Below are 16,530 nucleotides of genomic sequence, written 5' to 3'. Positions count from 1 at the left end.
ACTGTGAAGGATTGTCACCTGTAAAAGGTAAAAGAGATGCTGATAGGCCTCAAGCTTGACTCTCTTCTCCTTGCTGAGAGCCTTCAGGCCCCCCCTCTGCTTGTTCATCATCATCATGTCGGACAACTGGCCCTTATTCTTCTTGGTCAGCTTCTTGCTGTGGGACACCACCTCCTGAAGGGTGATCTTGTTCTTCACCAGCAGGCCGATCTTGATGTCCATCAGGTTCAAGTCGTTCTCCAGCTGCTGGTTGGAGCGGATGTTTGTGACCACCTCCTCACGGAGCCGCATCAGCTCTAGCTCCTCCTGGAAGTCCTGGTCACTGTGATCCAGCAGGTGGACGAACTTCCTCACCACCGCCATTGGGGGATTTTCAGCATTAACTGTGGAAAGTTTGCAGAAATGTCACATGACCACTAAACTCAAGAGGCCATTTGACAAAGTGGGTGACCAACTTGGCCAGGCTATCCCACCTTTCATCTCTTACTTACTCAGAGTCTTGTAGTCATCCCTCGCCTTGTTAGCTCTGATGAACGCCTGGATCTTCACCACATCATCAATCTGCAGCGCAAAACATTAATCAGTGAGTCACAGATTTCAATCCACATTGATTCAGAAAGTAAAGTAACGTTTCTGATGAGTTGATGTAGGTTAAAGATCTCAAAACATTGAGGAACAATCTAAAGATATTCAAAATCAGATAAAGTAATTGACCGGAAAAGGGTTGCCAAGTCATTCCTAAGGGATTCCAGGAGAACCATCAGCCAAAGTTACCCAAAGAGTTCATCAACAACTCATCCAAGAGAAATAAGAGCCAAGAACAACATTTTGGTGAAACTCTCCGAGAGTGAATGAATTTAAACAATCAGGGGGCGATTACTTTTCATAGTCTCAGGTTGGCGTAGAACTGCAGGTGAAAAAGACTCACGTGATCTTCAAAGTACTTCAGACGATCTTTATACTTCTTACGAGCTTGATGCATTCGGACCATGGACTGAATCTGAGACAAAGACAAATCTATCAGTTTTTAATGCTTTTGGTCTACAGTCGGGCGACAGATCACTGGAACGTCTTCCCAGTTTTACCTTGATGGCTTCGTCGGTGTGATCTTTCAGGTGCTGCTTGCGCTCCTGGAATGCCTTCCTCTGTTTGTAGCCTTTCCAGTGAGCCTGACAAGAAAAGGTTGGGTGTCAAACTGTCTGATAACATCTGGGTTTAATCTAGATGTTTTATAACAAATTTCTCACCTGGATGCGCCTCACAGCCGGGTCCTGAGATTTCAGGAAGTTCATCCGCTCCTTCAGGCCGTTTCTCACCAGGTAGCCGCGACATCGTGCTTGAAGCTTCGCGATTAGAGTCTCGTTAGCGAGCCAGAGCTGCTCCCGGTTGTAGGCCGTAGTTACCCCAGAAACGACCCCCTGATGGGAGAAAATAAACGGTCAAACGAGGCGTCCCACCTCAGGTGAGGCCCATACCTGGCAGAGACCTACCTGGATCTCCTCCTTGTTGATCTGCATGTTGTTTGGCTCGAAGGCGTTGGGCTCCACCCACGTGCCCTCCTTGGTCTGCAGGTTGTAGTAGTAGTTGTGTCCACCCTTCACCCAGTGTTTGACCCACTCACTGCCATTATCACCTGGACAGACGGATTGTTTTCATAAGAAAAATGTCTTGTTGTAAATAAAATTGTCTGCCAAAGGAACCAGAACGTAAAACAAGCAGCTACAGCTTGCTTAAAAGTTACTTGTAAGTTATTTTTGTCTTAATTCAAGTGAACTAAGCAAACTAAAAACTAAACCAAAATATCTTAAGATTTCATGTTTTTGCAGTGTAAGTGTGCTTTACTTTTGCAGTTATCAAAAAAATTTGTAATTCAGTACATTTATGTCTGTGTTTAAAACAAAATGTTCTAAGTCAACTGAGCACTGATTTTTCTGTATCAGATATGGGAAGAGAAAAACACTCTAAAAAAGCTCCTGCTGAAAAACTGCAGGCTGTTAATGAGAAATTCTCCTGTATTTAATCATAATTACATATTTCTACATGCTGCTGCTTCATTACCTCCTAATAATGTTCTTGTCTTTCCAGGATTCTTGGACACTCCCTTCTTTGGGTGGTTTATACTGTTAGCCAACAGCTGCATGCACCTGTGCAGGTGTGCATGCATACCTGTTTGTCGAGGCTTAAACTGAATTGTTTGTTCCTGAGTTGCAACCTATTGTCTCTTTCTCAGATCATTCTGTTCTTGCTAATTATTTTTTTAATCAATCTCCACTTGATAATTACACAGAGAAAAGACAAAAGCAATGACTCAAACCAGGAGTAGAATGAATCATTTCTGCATCTCCTCACCTTCGTTCTTCTTCTCCTCTTTAATCTTGGCCAAGTCGTCCTGATAGGTCGGTGCGCACTCCGCGGTGACGCCGTACAGACCGGCTCCTGGACTGCGCAGAGCAGCCAGAGTCCGAGCTGAATCTCCAGTATCCACCGCCTCGTTAATGGCCTGGATGGACTGGGAGACTGTGGGAACAAAACCAAACGTCAAGCATTACAGTTTCCCCGACATAAACAAGAAACGCTGGAAAGCAGAGGGTGTGTGTGTGTGTGTGTGTGTGTGGGTGTGTGTGTTTTCTTACAAAGCAAGGCCTCCTTTGTGTCTTGATTTGCCTTCAAAATGGCGTCCTGGATCTCATCCAGCCACAGCACCGCGGACGGATCCTGGGTTTCCTAAAAGATAAAAAAATAAAAGCAAAATTATTTTTAAAAAACACAGCAACAATAAAACCAAGACAAATGATTTTTAATGAATGTCAGCAATAAAGTTTGTTCTTAATGCACAAAAGCTACAAATATAATAATTCCTAATGAGAAATTTCACAACCTAAAAATAAATCAATAAATAGATAGAATTATCAGAGACAAAGAATACCCAAAGGTGAGACAGGGTGTCCCAGCAAAATGAGCGCAATGTCAGAACGTAGCAAAGCTTTCTAGAGTGAAATGTAAAGCCACAAACCAGCCTGGCCCAAACCTTGGGTCAGCAACAAGTCAATGATCAAACACCTTCAGCAAATCTTCAACAAATTGGCTAAAAAACAAGGAAATTAATCAAGACGTTACAATGGCCTAGTCAAAGTTCAGACTCAAACACTGTGGTGGATCCTTAAGAGAGTCAGACTCACTTCATTGACATTTGACAAATCAGAGATGCACTGCAGAACAAAGTTTCTATTAATATTACACTGTAAAAAGTATTGTTGGTCTCTTTTCCAGTGAAAATATTTTAGGACACTTGAAATGAAACTTACAAGCAACTTTTCAGTGAGATATAGGAGCTTATTTTATGTAAATTATTCCTCAATATTGATGAACAAGTTCCAGTTCCACTGGCAGATTATTTCACTTATAACATGGAAAATGTTTTGTTATAAGGGAAATAATCTAAAACTTTTTACACCAATATTAAATAATATTAAATAATTATTGACTTAAGGAAGTTCCAGTTTCTTGCTGTAAAGTTACTTGTAAGTTGATTTGTCTTATTTCAAGAGTTCCTAGATATTTGCACTGGAAACCAGAGCAAAAATACTTGTTAAGATGTTGTGTTTTTGCAGTGTATGTCACAAAAACATCTGGATGAACTACACCAGTATAAAAACAATATTATAGAATAAAATAAGATAAGAAGGAAGGCAGTATAAATACAAGTGCAATTTTTTTACAATTTGTTGCTTCTGCAACAGTTGTGCACAAACGTTTGCAAATTTGAATGAAAATTTGATAGCTGCCTAATCATGGGGTTTACTTTATTTTTTCACATTGCATTTTTACATTTTGGTATTTATTTTCTACAAGAATCCTGACAAAAAGCAAATACTGTGTATTTATAGATGAAGTAATGCTTTTGATTCATCAGAACCCGCACTAATTTTCCACTGCAGTGGTGCCAACCCGCCACCAGATGGCACTCTTTCTGCATAAAAGTTTATTTCTAGCGCTTCTCAGGTTGCAACGTCCCCTTTCATACCTCCCACCCCTCAGGGAACATGGAAGGAGGCGGGTAGAAGATGAAGAAGAAGAAGAAGAAGAAGAAGAATTAGAAGTGTGGGTAAAACTGACACCTGATCTTCATCTCTCAAGCAAAGGGGAAGAAAAAAACTGGGCGTGTTGGTGGATAACATCTGTAGACGCGTGCACAGAAAGTAGTAAACAAACCTGAGTGTAGGTTAGTGTTTGTGTGTTTGATTTGTAGTTTGAGGGAGGCGGTCGACAGGGTGTGGCCGGAGCAGGCAGGGGCCTGGCTGGAGGAGGAGGAAGAGGAGGGAGACTGTGCAGCTTAAACTTTATGACTGCATCATGGAAATAGAGGAAGTGAGAGCTGGGGCGGTTGAGTTTTCTAGAGGTGCATTAGTTCAACTATCTAACATTTTATTCTGCACTTCATCTCACTTCCTTAGAATCTGCCTCTAGAACACTGCGTGGGATGTTTTGTTTTATTTTTAAATTTTCTCAGTTACAGCAGTTGGAGAAGTTGAGCTAAATAAGTTTATTGAGTTCAACACTGATTGAAGATTTTTTTTTTCTGGACAAGTTAAAAGAAATACAAATGCAAATCTTTCAGTGTCAACACTATGAAACAAAATCTTGCCAGTAATTTTGGTTTGGTTTCCAGTGCAATTATCTTAGTACACTTGAAATTAGACAAAACTAACTTACAAGCAGCTTTTCAGGAAAATACAGGATGTTGTTTAAAGTAAATAATTCCTTAATATTGATGAAAAAGTTTTGGTTCCACTGGCAAGTTATTTAACTCAAGACATTTTTCCTAAGAGGAAAAATCCTCCAATGGAAAAAGTAATGCTTCATCAATATTAAAGTATGATTTACTTAAAATAAATAATTCCACCTTTAAAGACACTTTTAATGCAAAGTTGCATAAAAAGTCCATTAAAAGTGTCAACTTTGCATTAAAAGTGTGATTATTTACCAAATGACACTCCATGACTTCAGTCATAAACCAAGAAAATGATGTTCAACCCTGAAACATCGTCTTCATGAGACTGTCTTCAGTCAGAGGCCTCTTTAGATTCGCTGTAATACAGACTGCTACAAGAGGTATTCCCTCTGCTAACAGACATCCACATCTACAATAACACCTCAAGAATCTGAATTAATAAGAGTTATTTCCCTTTGGGATCAATAAAGTGCTTCTGAATTTTCATTAAACATTTATGAAGACTCCTTCATGTTCATGACAGGTATGTTTATAACAGTGCAGTTACACCCCTTCCAATAAGGCATTACCTCCTCTTGCCTTAAATAAACCAATAAATAAACCAATATATTGCAAGAACAGTTACTGCTTTATCTGTAATTCTGCAAAAACAATCATCTTCTGGTGCGTTCCATAATGAATGAAAGGTTGGATTTATTTCCAGTAAAGGATCAATTTAAAACCTGAGTATGCGCCGAGTCTTTCCATCCTTGGTTGGATTGCTACAGCAACAAAATAACGGAATAATAATCTGAAGAGAAACATGATTGAGTTAGTCGGTGGATTCTGGGCTGGACTTCAGCGCTGAGCTAACTTCTGCTTCCCGCCTCGCTAACCAACAGCTCTAATGAGACCAAAGCGAAACGCAGCCCCATGAGGTAAACACACTCGCTCCTTTGTTTCTCCAGCTCTCCTGAACGCAGATCAGCTGCAAACTCTAACTTCCAGTTTCACTTCATCTCGGCCACGAGGCTCGTCCTCCCGATGGTCCCGCGCTCTCTCTCTCTCTCTCGCTCGCCCGGGGAATACCTCATCAGAAAACGACAGGAAGCTGCTGTAATCACCAACTCGGTCTTCAGCCCAGGGATCGGTGTGTGTGCCCATGTAGCATTCAGCTTTCTGTCCTTTTAAGGAGTAAAGCAGCAGAGGTCCTGCTTGTTATTTCCTACGCATGTGAAATCAGCAGAAAAAACAGATTTGTGTTGTTCCTTACCATCTCTGTGGAACCGTTACTAGAGTTCCCCCCAAATAACCTACACAAACATGTCATGCTAAAGCCACTTTTTTAGCCCCTAAACACATTTTGTTGTGTACTTTGAGTCTGTAGGAGTGCAGGAAAGTTCATTTCCCTCCTGGTGCTGTTGAGAGCTTTAGATTTTGTTTGAGTCATATTTTTCAAATTTGTTTATATTTCTGTCTTCCTTATTGCAGTTTTTGAACAATTAGGTCAGACAGTATCTGCTGCAGAACTGCTAATCAAGGACTTAAGGCTAACCAATACAGAGCTCTCATTTGACATCACACTTCCAGGACTTTTGTAGTTGACAGCAATGCGGGCTAACTGTTAGCTCCTTGAGGACAGAACTGTATGGCGTGTTAAATACTACTATAATAAACAGTTTGCCATTGTTTTTGTCTTGAGGAACACATGATCCGAATGGAGGCAGTGACGTTTTAGTGTTAGCTAACTCGCTAGCTATGTTGAGATCTTGTTTGCAAGACCTGTTCAGTCGTGTAGCTGTAGCATTTTCTGTTTCAGACATGTAAGGTTTCCTTAGATTACAGCTGTTTCATATGAGTCGATATCAATAACTATTGATTAGTTTTTTGTTTTAAATATATGAAATACTACCAAACTAGTAGAGTGACTTTTCCTGTTTTATCCACAATTTTCACTTTACGGCATTTTTTTATTATTAAGCAGCTGTGAGGAACAGTGGTGAAACCTAAAACTGCTGCTGCGCCACTTACTCAACAGGTTGTTGCTAGGCAACCAGAAGTTACTCAACATGTTGTTGCTAGGTAACCAAAGAGTGAGTTAGTTGATACCACTAGCCTAGTTTAGCAGGCTGTGAGAGGTTGAGGCCTACATCTCCCAGAATGCTGTGCGGTTCTGGATTGAAAATTTTCTATGTATTTGATATTGTGTCAGGTGTAAACCTAACCCGCATGAGACAAAATTAACTGGGAAACATGCACCACTAACACAATTAACACAACCAGAGACACAATGGATATTTTATATGAAAGCAGCAACATAAATGCAGGTTGGTTTTGATTTCTAAACATCCCCAGTAACTGCAGGGACAACTATAAGGTTTTCCTTCAAAGTGTAAAATGTTAACTATGCACTACTTTGAGGTGGTTAATCACATAAAATCCCAGTAAAACATTGAAGTTTAACGCCATTAAAAGACAAAGTGTAAAAAACCCTCCAGGCTGAATGATTCATTATGATTACATACATAACAAAATGAGTGGCGGCTTCGTTTCTACACAAACTACGGACCAAAAGTAAAGCTGCAGCTAACACCTGCATGCCTATCTGCAGCTTGCCCTCTGCTTCCCCTCCCTACGACGAGCAAAACGGCCCAAATAAGGAGCTTCTGCTCACAACGTCACACACAAATGTGCCCTGCACTCGCTCTGCTCGAAAGAACCGCACTTTCCCTGATAACCCAGGCAAATGAGTCGGGGACAGCAGGAAGAGCTGCTGTCCAGGCAGACGGAGCTCCGGTCTGCTGTGTCTCAAGATTCACAAGCCGAGGAGGAACGGCTGCTGAGCCAAAGTTACACATCCTGTTTGGATATGGGACAGGAAGTAGAGGGGGAGCTGGGGAGTGACAACACCATGACATCAGCGTCTCCTGCAGGCCTGAGTCACATGGAGTCATCTGCACATTTCTACCAGCCCCACTGAACGCATTCACAGTAAATCAGCCTTTCCAAAGTTCTGTCACAATAAGGCTGGAACAATTAATTGACTTCATTGTGATTAATTGGAGTCTACAGAATCAATAAATGGCCGTTTAACCCAGAAGAGTGCAGAAATCTAAACACTTTGAATTTCTTAAAAAGCTACTTTGTCTTTCCTCAAGTGGCAGTTTTAGTTTCACCTGGTTCAAATAAACACCTTTTGCTATCAAATTACTAATCCAAAAAATAAAACTGACTAGTAGTCAGTATTATTTTTAACTGCAGATCCATCCTTTGTTGCAAATAATCAAGCATTCACCAAAGAAATGCTTTAGGTAACGATTGCAACAGTTTCCTAAACTGAAATACAATTATTATTTAATCATATAAGAAAGTTATTAAATGAAGTGTTTCTTTGCATGTTTTAATACATTTCTAATGTGTAAGAAACACTTTTGTGGCTAAATAAAAATCTGCAGAATGTGCCAATTTGATTTTATCTGATTGATTGTCAGAAAAATTAACATAATAAGTTTCAAGCCTAATCATGAATGAAAACTGGTGAAAAAACGGCCACAATGCAATACAAAAACTAAATCTTACCAAACATTTTGGTCTAGTTTTTAATGTAAATATGTTAGTACATTTAAGTGTGTACTAAGACATTAGCACAACAAAATAGACCAAAAATACTTATGATTTTGTGTTTTTCCAGTGTAACTAACACAAACTCTATAACATTGCAGCATATTTCAACAGAAGATGTGAGATAAACACCGAATCTCACAGAGCTGCATGTTTTTCCTCCTAACATCATTTTCACACCTGACCTGTTCATACAAGGTCTTCAGCTGGAAAATTCAAATAAAGTCGCGTCAACGTGAAAATGTGAGCAGCAGTAAAATAAAGTAACTGTAGTCTGGCAGTTTGCATGAGCCGTTTGCATAAAGCTCACTAAGAAAACCTGAAGAGGCAAATGATGAAGAAAGACTGGTGAAGCTGGAGGTAACCTGAGCAGGGAAGCATTCAGAAAGTTCATTTATTTACAGCTTTCTTCACAGAGAAAAAAAATACTACTTAATATTCAGCATAATATCATACAACTGCAAACCTCAGGCTACGAGCTCTTTGTGAATGTTATTATTGGAGCTAACAACACTACTGTTAATCTGCCAACAGCGAAGCTCATTTTTCATTTAGCCCAACCCTAACCTTTGGGTTTCCCTAAATTAGCTTTTACAGATTCATTTATGTGAACGTTTTGTAAAACTTTCAGCTGAACAAAGTTCAACATCTTTGTTGAAGTTTATTGACTGTTAACTTTTCTTCGCGTTTGTATTTATGCTCTTATTTTGAAGGCTGTTTACGCAGCAGCTCCGTTTCCTCTCCTGTTCTCTCGTTTTTTTTATTCCCAATGACTTTATTTAAAACAAGAAACAAAATAAAACAAGAGGTACACTCCACACCATGTTTGTTTAGCGCTTTAGCGTTAGCGAAACTAAGTATTGAATTATCAGCGTCTACTGTTGTAATTTTATGACTGTCAAATTATTTTGAGCCTTTTGTACAGATTTAGCTAAAGAAATTGAAACATTTTCTGTCTTTTTGACAAATTAAGTTCAGTTGGAGGCAGTGATGCATGTTTTTCAACTAAATAATTACCAAGTATTTTTTAGGTTTCTTTTCTGGCTGAAACCAACAATTACAATTAGAAACCCTTTTTTCTGACCCATTTACACCTGTCAGGTGGTTTAGCGAAGCCCAGAGTCAGCATGCTTCAGAGACATTTTCTTAAACAAAAGACAGAAGAAACAGCCTGTGGATCCTGATTCTAAAAAGAAAACAAAGCTGCAACATTAGCCAGGCATAAATGCAACAAAACGCCTCATGATGTGCTGCTGTTTGGGTAGAAGGTGCAGAAAAGATTTGCAAGTTTGTAACATGACTCCATGCAGGCTGCACAGAAATGCAAACATGTGCAGGTGGTGGAAACTGAAGCTTCCTGCATCATCTCAGCTACCAATTTCAAAACCCAGCTGTTAATATGATTAACCCTGCAACCAAGACACAGAAGGGAAACACATTTCTCCTGGGATAGAGCTCCAAATTCTCATAGAAAGACTGTTTTTTCTCTGAAGCAGGGATGCCCAAGACAGACACTTCTACTCACTTCAACTCCACTTTTACTCAAGAAAAATACACATAAAAGTGAATTTTTTCCAAAATGTTATTCAAGTAAACGTAACTGAGTAAATGTAACTAGTTACCAGCCAACTCTGGATACAAATCATGGCTCCCAGAGAGGAACGTGGATTTGTTGCATCACAATATTCATCTCTAATATCTCAGAATGAGATCCAGGCATCAAGCAGCTGATTTGATGACATTTATTTCTGCAGATTTTAATTAAAAAGTAGCATGAAAAGCAAACTGAGCCAAAAATCTATGAGGTAGAAAAACCAAATCACTATTTTCCAACCGTGTCAATTTAAAAAGCTGGTATTTAGCCAAGCTGTCATGTACTATGCATACACTGCAAAAACAAAAAACTAGACAAATATAATTGGTATGATTGTATGTCAGCTTTAAAAAAGCACTTTAAAACTAGCTTTTAACTGCACCAAAATGCAGTTTCTAGAGCAAATATATTAGTACACTTGGAAAAAGACTAAACCAAGTAACTTTTCAACAAGTTAAACGCAATTCCTTAATATTGACGAAACATTAAGGAGCTTGGGGGACCGGGGCCTGGCTAAGGGGACCGGGGCCCGGCTAAGGGGACCGGGGCCCGGCTAAGGGGACCAGGGCCCGGCTCGGGGGACCGGGGCCCGGCTCGGAGCGGCGCCTCTTCCTGCCGTCTGCAGGATGCTTCGTCTGACTTACATGAGCCTTCTCCCTGCGGGCCTCCAGCAGCTTGTCATGGTAGTGCTGAGCGATGGACGGATCCACATCTGTGAGCTTGGCGGACGGGTTCTGCAGCATGTCCAGGGTCTTCATGGGGTCGCCTTCGTCCAGCGCCTCGTTGATCAGTCCAATGGCAGCAATTCCTGCATGGACAAAGGAAACAGTTTACTACAACAGACTGAGATAATTTACCCTCGTTGTTTATCCTCATCAGCTTGTTGATGGTTATTATTTTTTCATGTTTTTATATTTCCATCTGAGTCTCAACTGTTTCTACATTTTTCCCGTATTACAAGTATTAATGCCTTGTTCCACTGGTGGATTATTTCACTAACATCAATATTGAAAATGAGTTTGTGCAAGAAAAAACAAAATGATCATGTTTGGTATAGACTGTAGACCAGTGGTGTCCAAAGTGCGGTCTGGGGGCCATTTGAGGCACGTGGGCTGATTTTGTGTTTTTGATCTACATTGAACAAAATTTCTCCCCTACAATATGAAAAAAACTTAAAAAGAAAAACTTTATTTTCTCCATTTGAGATTTTTATGTTTTTGGCCTGCAAAGATTTTTGACCCGATAATTTGGACCCTCATTGCAAAACGTTTGGACCCATCCTAACCTGTTCATGGAATCAATATGGGTCACCTTTAGGTGGTTTGGCTGACCAGTTAGAGGTCTAGTCAAAGTTTTTCTGGTGTGATTCTTACGTTCGTGTTCCTCCTGCACGGCCAGGTTGACCTGGTCGATGCAGGCCTGGATGTCGTTCCAGGTCAGATATTTGCTGCCCTCCTGTTTGGCTGCGGCTTTCAGGCGCATCAGCTCGTCCATGTACCTGAGCAGCAGAGAAAGCAAAACACGTCAGCCTTCCGTAAACGTCTGACTGGAAACGACCCGGGCGCGTGACCTTCGACCCTGACCTCTGCGCGTACTCGTCCTCCACGTTGCTGAGCCCGGTGACGGAGCTGGCCAGCTGCCTCCACAGGGCGGCCCGGTCTCCCACCTCCAGCGCCTCGTTCATCAGAACCACGGCGGACAGCATCTCCACGGCAACCAGCAGCTCAGGGTGGGCCAGGGAGCCCTGCAGGACGGGACGCGGCGAAAAGTCACATGACTGATGATGTCATCACTGGAAATATGTTACAGTTTGATTTATCAATTTTGGATGGACAGATGAATGATGGATTGATAGATTAATAAACTGATGGATGAAACGAGGCTTTAGTAAATCAGGAATTTGGGATTCGTCTGAAGAACTGCTGACTGATCTCTGCAGGTTCCTCTGAGGTCAGAATCGCCGAGTCATGCTAGTTCATGTTATAAAGCATCAGTTTGTGCTGAGGTCAGCAGTTTTCATGGAGCCTCAGGTCGGCGCCGTTTGGCTGCTGCAGGTGCGTCTCGTCACCTCGGCGCTCTGCTGCTGCAGACAGGCCAGCTCCTTCTGGTAGAGGTCGGCGGCGCCGGGGTGAACCTCGGGCAGCTGGGCGTCCGGGTTCATCAGCTCCTCCACCGTCTTCTCCGGCACGCCCGCGCTGATGGCGCCGTTGATGCGCTCCACCGCCTTCAGCACTGCAGCAGGCAGGGAGCGGACACAGGTGGGAGATAAAATGAATAGATTTTAGTGTCACGTGAATTATTGTACACCAATCAGTAATGAAACAATCACACAAAGAATCTGAAAAAGATTATATTAATTGTCAATATTAAGACAGTTAGTTGATAACGGGATCTTGTTTGTAAAGTTTGTAAAGTTGCATATTAGCTAAATGTTTAGCTAGCACCAAAACATTTAGCTAGGACCTAAATATTGAGCTACTAGAACTAAACAAATTTATGAGCTAAATATTTAGTTGGAAACCTAAATATAGCTTGCTTTGTAAAATAAATGTTTAGTTGGGAAAATAAGTTTTTAATTTGGAAATAAATATTTATTTTGAAAACTACATATTCAATTTGAAAGTTGAATATTTAGTTTCAAAGCAAACATTTAGCTTGAAATTAAATATTCAGTTTGGAACGCTGACATGTATGAATAAGAGAATAACAAAATATGACTGAAAAATTAACACCCACACTTAGTAAATTTACAAACAGCACAAAAAGACCAATAAAAGGTTTTATTTTTAAAAACGGTGAGGAAGCAGGTCAGTTACGACATCTTGACTATGATAACCGTAATGCTCCGCAGTTCGGTGTGTTTGGGTTCAGTTCACACCAACAGTCGGTGTGTGAAGCTCTTACTCTTCAGGTATCCGGCGGCGACCTCGTTCGCCACGTCCACGCCGCCCTGCAGCTCATCCTTCGTCAGAGGTTGTCCAGGAGACACCTAGCATGGAGAACTGATGATGAGGAGCCAGGAGAGCAAATCTGGGACAATCTGCGTGTGTGTGTGTGTGTGTGTGTGTGTGTGTGCGTGTGTGTGTGTGCGTGTGTGTGTGTGTGTGTGCGTGTGTGTACCTGCTCTTTGTTCTCCCTCTCGCCCTGCAGCTGCTTCAGGTACCAGTCTTTGTTCCCAGGCTGCAGGTTCTGAACTCCGACGGCCTTCAGAGCCTCGTACAACTTATCCTCGTCTCCTCCAACCAGAGCCTGCTCTGCTGCACTCAGGGCGTTGCTCACTGTAGGACAAGGGTCAAAGGTCAGCCAATGCATCAGGACAAACAGGGTATATTCATGAGCCTGTGCATGCAGCGCCTTGCAAAGGTTCTAACAACCCTACAGGCAAATACTGTGAACTGTGTGGCATTGAAAATGTTGAGCCCAATAATACTGTCAAGGAAAATGTAGAAAAAAATTGTGGAATGGAATCGATTATTTGGGATTTATGCAAAGAATAGAGGCTGTTAAAATGATGCTGATACTTTATTCAGATGACACCGAACCAACACCAAGTTAAATTGATTTAGTCAAAGATTTAAATTTGGTTTTGATGGATCTTACCGTTCACCATGTTGATGTTGCCCTGGATTTCTGCCTGAGTCAGAAGCTCGTCGTAAATGTCTCGCTCTGCCTCTGTATTCTCCAGTTGCTGCAACACAGACGACAACATTTTATTAGCTTTAGACAATAAAAACTGTTACTTCGAAGGCGGGGCTAGGTCCAACCTGCCGTTTTGGTTGTCATGGAGATTAAAGTATTTCTCAAACATCCAGGTACGATAAGCTACGACGTTGATTCTACGATTTCAGTTTTGCCATTCTTACTCGTTTTCGTGAGCTGGCCACCTTCTCCCCCTTGGCTTGGTAGAGCGTGTCGTGGTACGTCTGGACCGCGTCCGGGTCCAGGTTGAGCAGCATGGCGTTGGGGTTCTGCATGGCGGCCAGGGTTCCCTCTGGGACTCCCTGGTCGATGGCCTCGTTGATGGCGATCACTGCAGCGTGCACTGAGGACGGAGGAGCAGAGTCAGAGGCCGTTTCACTTCTAACTAAAGTTAGAATCAACTTCGCTGCTCTGAAAGTCTAATAAACACATTTGGACTCCCACAGAAACTGTAATGATGGTTAATTATTTAATGTCTAAATCAGATAAGTGTGGTTTATTAGTGAGCTGCAGCAGCTACACTACAGAGAAAAACAAGAAAAAAACGGCTGTATTTTTGTCGTTGTTTGGACTGCATAAAAAAATATTAGTATTTTAGGGGTGCAAATACATTAGTGCACTTCAAATAAGACAAAACTAACTCACAAGTAACTTTCAAGCACAATACAGAAGGTTGCTTTAAGTCAATAATTTAATATTGATGAAAAAATACTTGATTGATTGGCACATTATTTCACTTATAACATGTGAAATAATCTGCCAGTGAAACTAGTCATTTTTTTTCCTTGATAATAATTGAATTAAAACAAGCTCCTGTATCTTCCTGAAAGTAACCTAAGCATCAGTTTTGTCTTATTTTAAGTTTACTGAGATATTTGCGGTAAAATGGAGAGCAGTCTTGTTAAGGTTCTGTGTTTTTGCAGGTCAGATTCTCCCTCTGCTCACATGCAGCTTCGTCCACCGACAGCTCACTGGCCAGAATCCCTCCGATCTTGCTGAAGGCGGGCATCTGGATCCCATACTTCGCCAGCTCGTTCTTCATGTTGTTGATTTCCTCCTCTGTAGGAGACGGCACAGAGCAGAAGCAACACATTCAGGGACTGCAGTGGAAAAACCAAAACCAGTAAGAAAAAGCAGGGAGGCTGCAGAGGCGAACTGTTCCTGGCGACGTTTGACAGTCGGATTCCTGAAGCTGCCACAGACAGGAAAAGCTCTCACTGTTACTAATGACTTTCACATTTCCAGCTGCTCCTTCTGGCCGCAGCTGCTCTGCCCACCTTGTTCTCCTCTCTCAGGGTTTTACGGTGTGAACAACTCCGCAGTATTTAAACTTTCAACTGAACTTTACAAACAAGGGAACATCTGGAATGCTTACGAAGACACGGTGAGGTTAAAAATAGAAAGACTGACGGAAACAGAGGCAGAGATTCCTTCACTCACCTGTGAATGCTACTTTTCCATAAAGATCCTGGATCTGTGGAGCCAAGCCCAGCTTGAACAAGTACAGACTGTAGAAATAATAGAAAAACACAGAAAGAGGTCAATTTTATACAGAAACTATAGAACAATACATGCATCATCATTAATCAGATTAAAAATTAACACATTCTGCAAATTTTCCATTAAACTGCATAAAAAGTTTTTGTAAAATATTAGAAATACATTAAAAGGTGGAAATAAATAATTCAATTCCATTTTTAAATAAAATAATTAACATTTTATTGCCAAAAATGCAATAACAGCAGTCCTTAGTGAATTTGAAAATGCCACGTGAGGTTTCTTATATATATATATATATATATATATATATATATATATATATATATATATATATATATATATATATATATATATATATATATATATATATATACACACCAATCTGTATAAAACTCATCTAACAGACAGTAACAAACAGAAAACAATTACTGACTGTTCTTGATGGTAAGGAACCTTTTAAAAGCTGTTAAATTCTTCGTGTTTCCATACAAAGTCTTTCCATTCTGGCTTAAATGTTTGTTTTGGTTTCCACTTTTCAATACCTGCATTGTTCACCTCATGACAACATATTTAAACAGGTTTCAGCCCAACAAAGCTTCAATGGAAAGTTTTTTAAATAACTCCATCTTTCACAAACAAACAGCCCTTTCTGAGCTCAGCGCCTGGTAGCCAGAAAAATCAACCAAAAGGAGGAGAAACCCAAGCAGAGCTGTGAGTTTGACGTCAGTGTTTGGCTCTTAAACGTCTCTGGACCAACAGGCGGCGAGCGAACCAACCTGAGAGCGTGGATACAGTAGACGCAGCGCGGCATGTTCTTTCGGTCGTATATGTCTGTGGTTTCTGGGTAGAAGATCTGAAACAAAAGCAGTGAGGTAAGAAAGTCAGCGTCATGTTGGAGCATGTGTCCAGAAGATGAGCTCAGAGTGAGAATTACACAATGTTAATGATCATTTACACACCCAGCAGCAAAGCTCACTGCTTCTGCAGTCAAAAACGTTCTTTCTACTGGAAACGGGAAGCAAAGGCCCCAACTTTCCTCTATGTTACCAATCAGAGGTATCCTCGTGATGTTAGCGATTGATTTCCACATTTTTGGGAGCAATTATCAATTATCAGCATTTAAAACTCCACTCCTTGGAAAGAGTTGTGCTCACCTTGGGCAGTCCCTTTTCTGCCATGGCGTTGAGCCACTGGATGACGTTATCTGTGTGTCTGAAATGGAGGCCGGTTGCCTGCAGGAGAGAAACACAATATCAGACCTGAAGAAAACACCATTTCTGTCTTTTGAAGAGCTACCGTTACAATATGAACTGTAAGAGGAAACCTTATTCAGCAAAACGTGTCACATGAAAATGGTACAGGGTCTGGCAAAAGGATTTACATCATGAATCCTTTACACATTTCA

The 16,530-nt window shown here is 41.0% G+C and overlaps 1 protein-coding gene across 1 annotated transcript in view; it reads right to left on the bottom strand.

The window, feature by feature from the left end:
• Positions 1–16,530, bottom strand: part of iqgap1 (IQ motif containing GTPase activating protein 1) — a 52,348-nt gene that overhangs the window by 12,964 nt on the left and 22,854 nt on the right. Inside the window, exons 4-23 of the mRNA XM_044105825.1 lie at positions 16,280–16,357; positions 15,902–15,978; positions 15,066–15,133; positions 14,571–14,684; positions 13,790–13,968; positions 13,527–13,614; positions 13,047–13,204; positions 12,831–12,915; positions 11,995–12,158; positions 11,510–11,670; positions 11,300–11,424; positions 10,571–10,734; positions 2,634–2,724; positions 2,350–2,517; positions 1,491–1,633; positions 1,248–1,418; positions 1,086–1,169; positions 929–1,000; positions 492–561; positions 19–383 (exon numbers count right to left, since the gene is read on the bottom strand). Coding sequence (XP_043961760.1) covers positions 19–383; positions 492–561; positions 929–1,000; positions 1,086–1,169; positions 1,248–1,418; positions 1,491–1,633; positions 2,350–2,517; positions 2,634–2,724; positions 10,571–10,734; positions 11,300–11,424; positions 11,510–11,670; positions 11,995–12,158; positions 12,831–12,915; positions 13,047–13,204; positions 13,527–13,614; positions 13,790–13,968; positions 14,571–14,684; positions 15,066–15,133; positions 15,902–15,978; positions 16,280–16,357 — 2,625 coding nt within the window. The remainder of the gene's footprint in view (positions 1–18; positions 384–491; positions 562–928; positions 1,001–1,085; positions 1,170–1,247; positions 1,419–1,490; positions 1,634–2,349; positions 2,518–2,633; positions 2,725–10,570; positions 10,735–11,299; positions 11,425–11,509; positions 11,671–11,994; positions 12,159–12,830; positions 12,916–13,046; positions 13,205–13,526; positions 13,615–13,789; positions 13,969–14,570; positions 14,685–15,065; positions 15,134–15,901; positions 15,979–16,279; positions 16,358–16,530) is intronic.

This window comes from Gambusia affinis, linkage group LG02 (assembly GCF_019740435.1).
Source record: "Gambusia affinis linkage group LG02, SWU_Gaff_1.0, whole genome shotgun sequence".
Taxonomy (NCBI): Eukaryota; Metazoa; Chordata; class Actinopteri; order Cyprinodontiformes; family Poeciliidae; genus Gambusia; species Gambusia affinis.
This window is presented reverse-complemented; position numbering and strand designations above follow the sequence as displayed.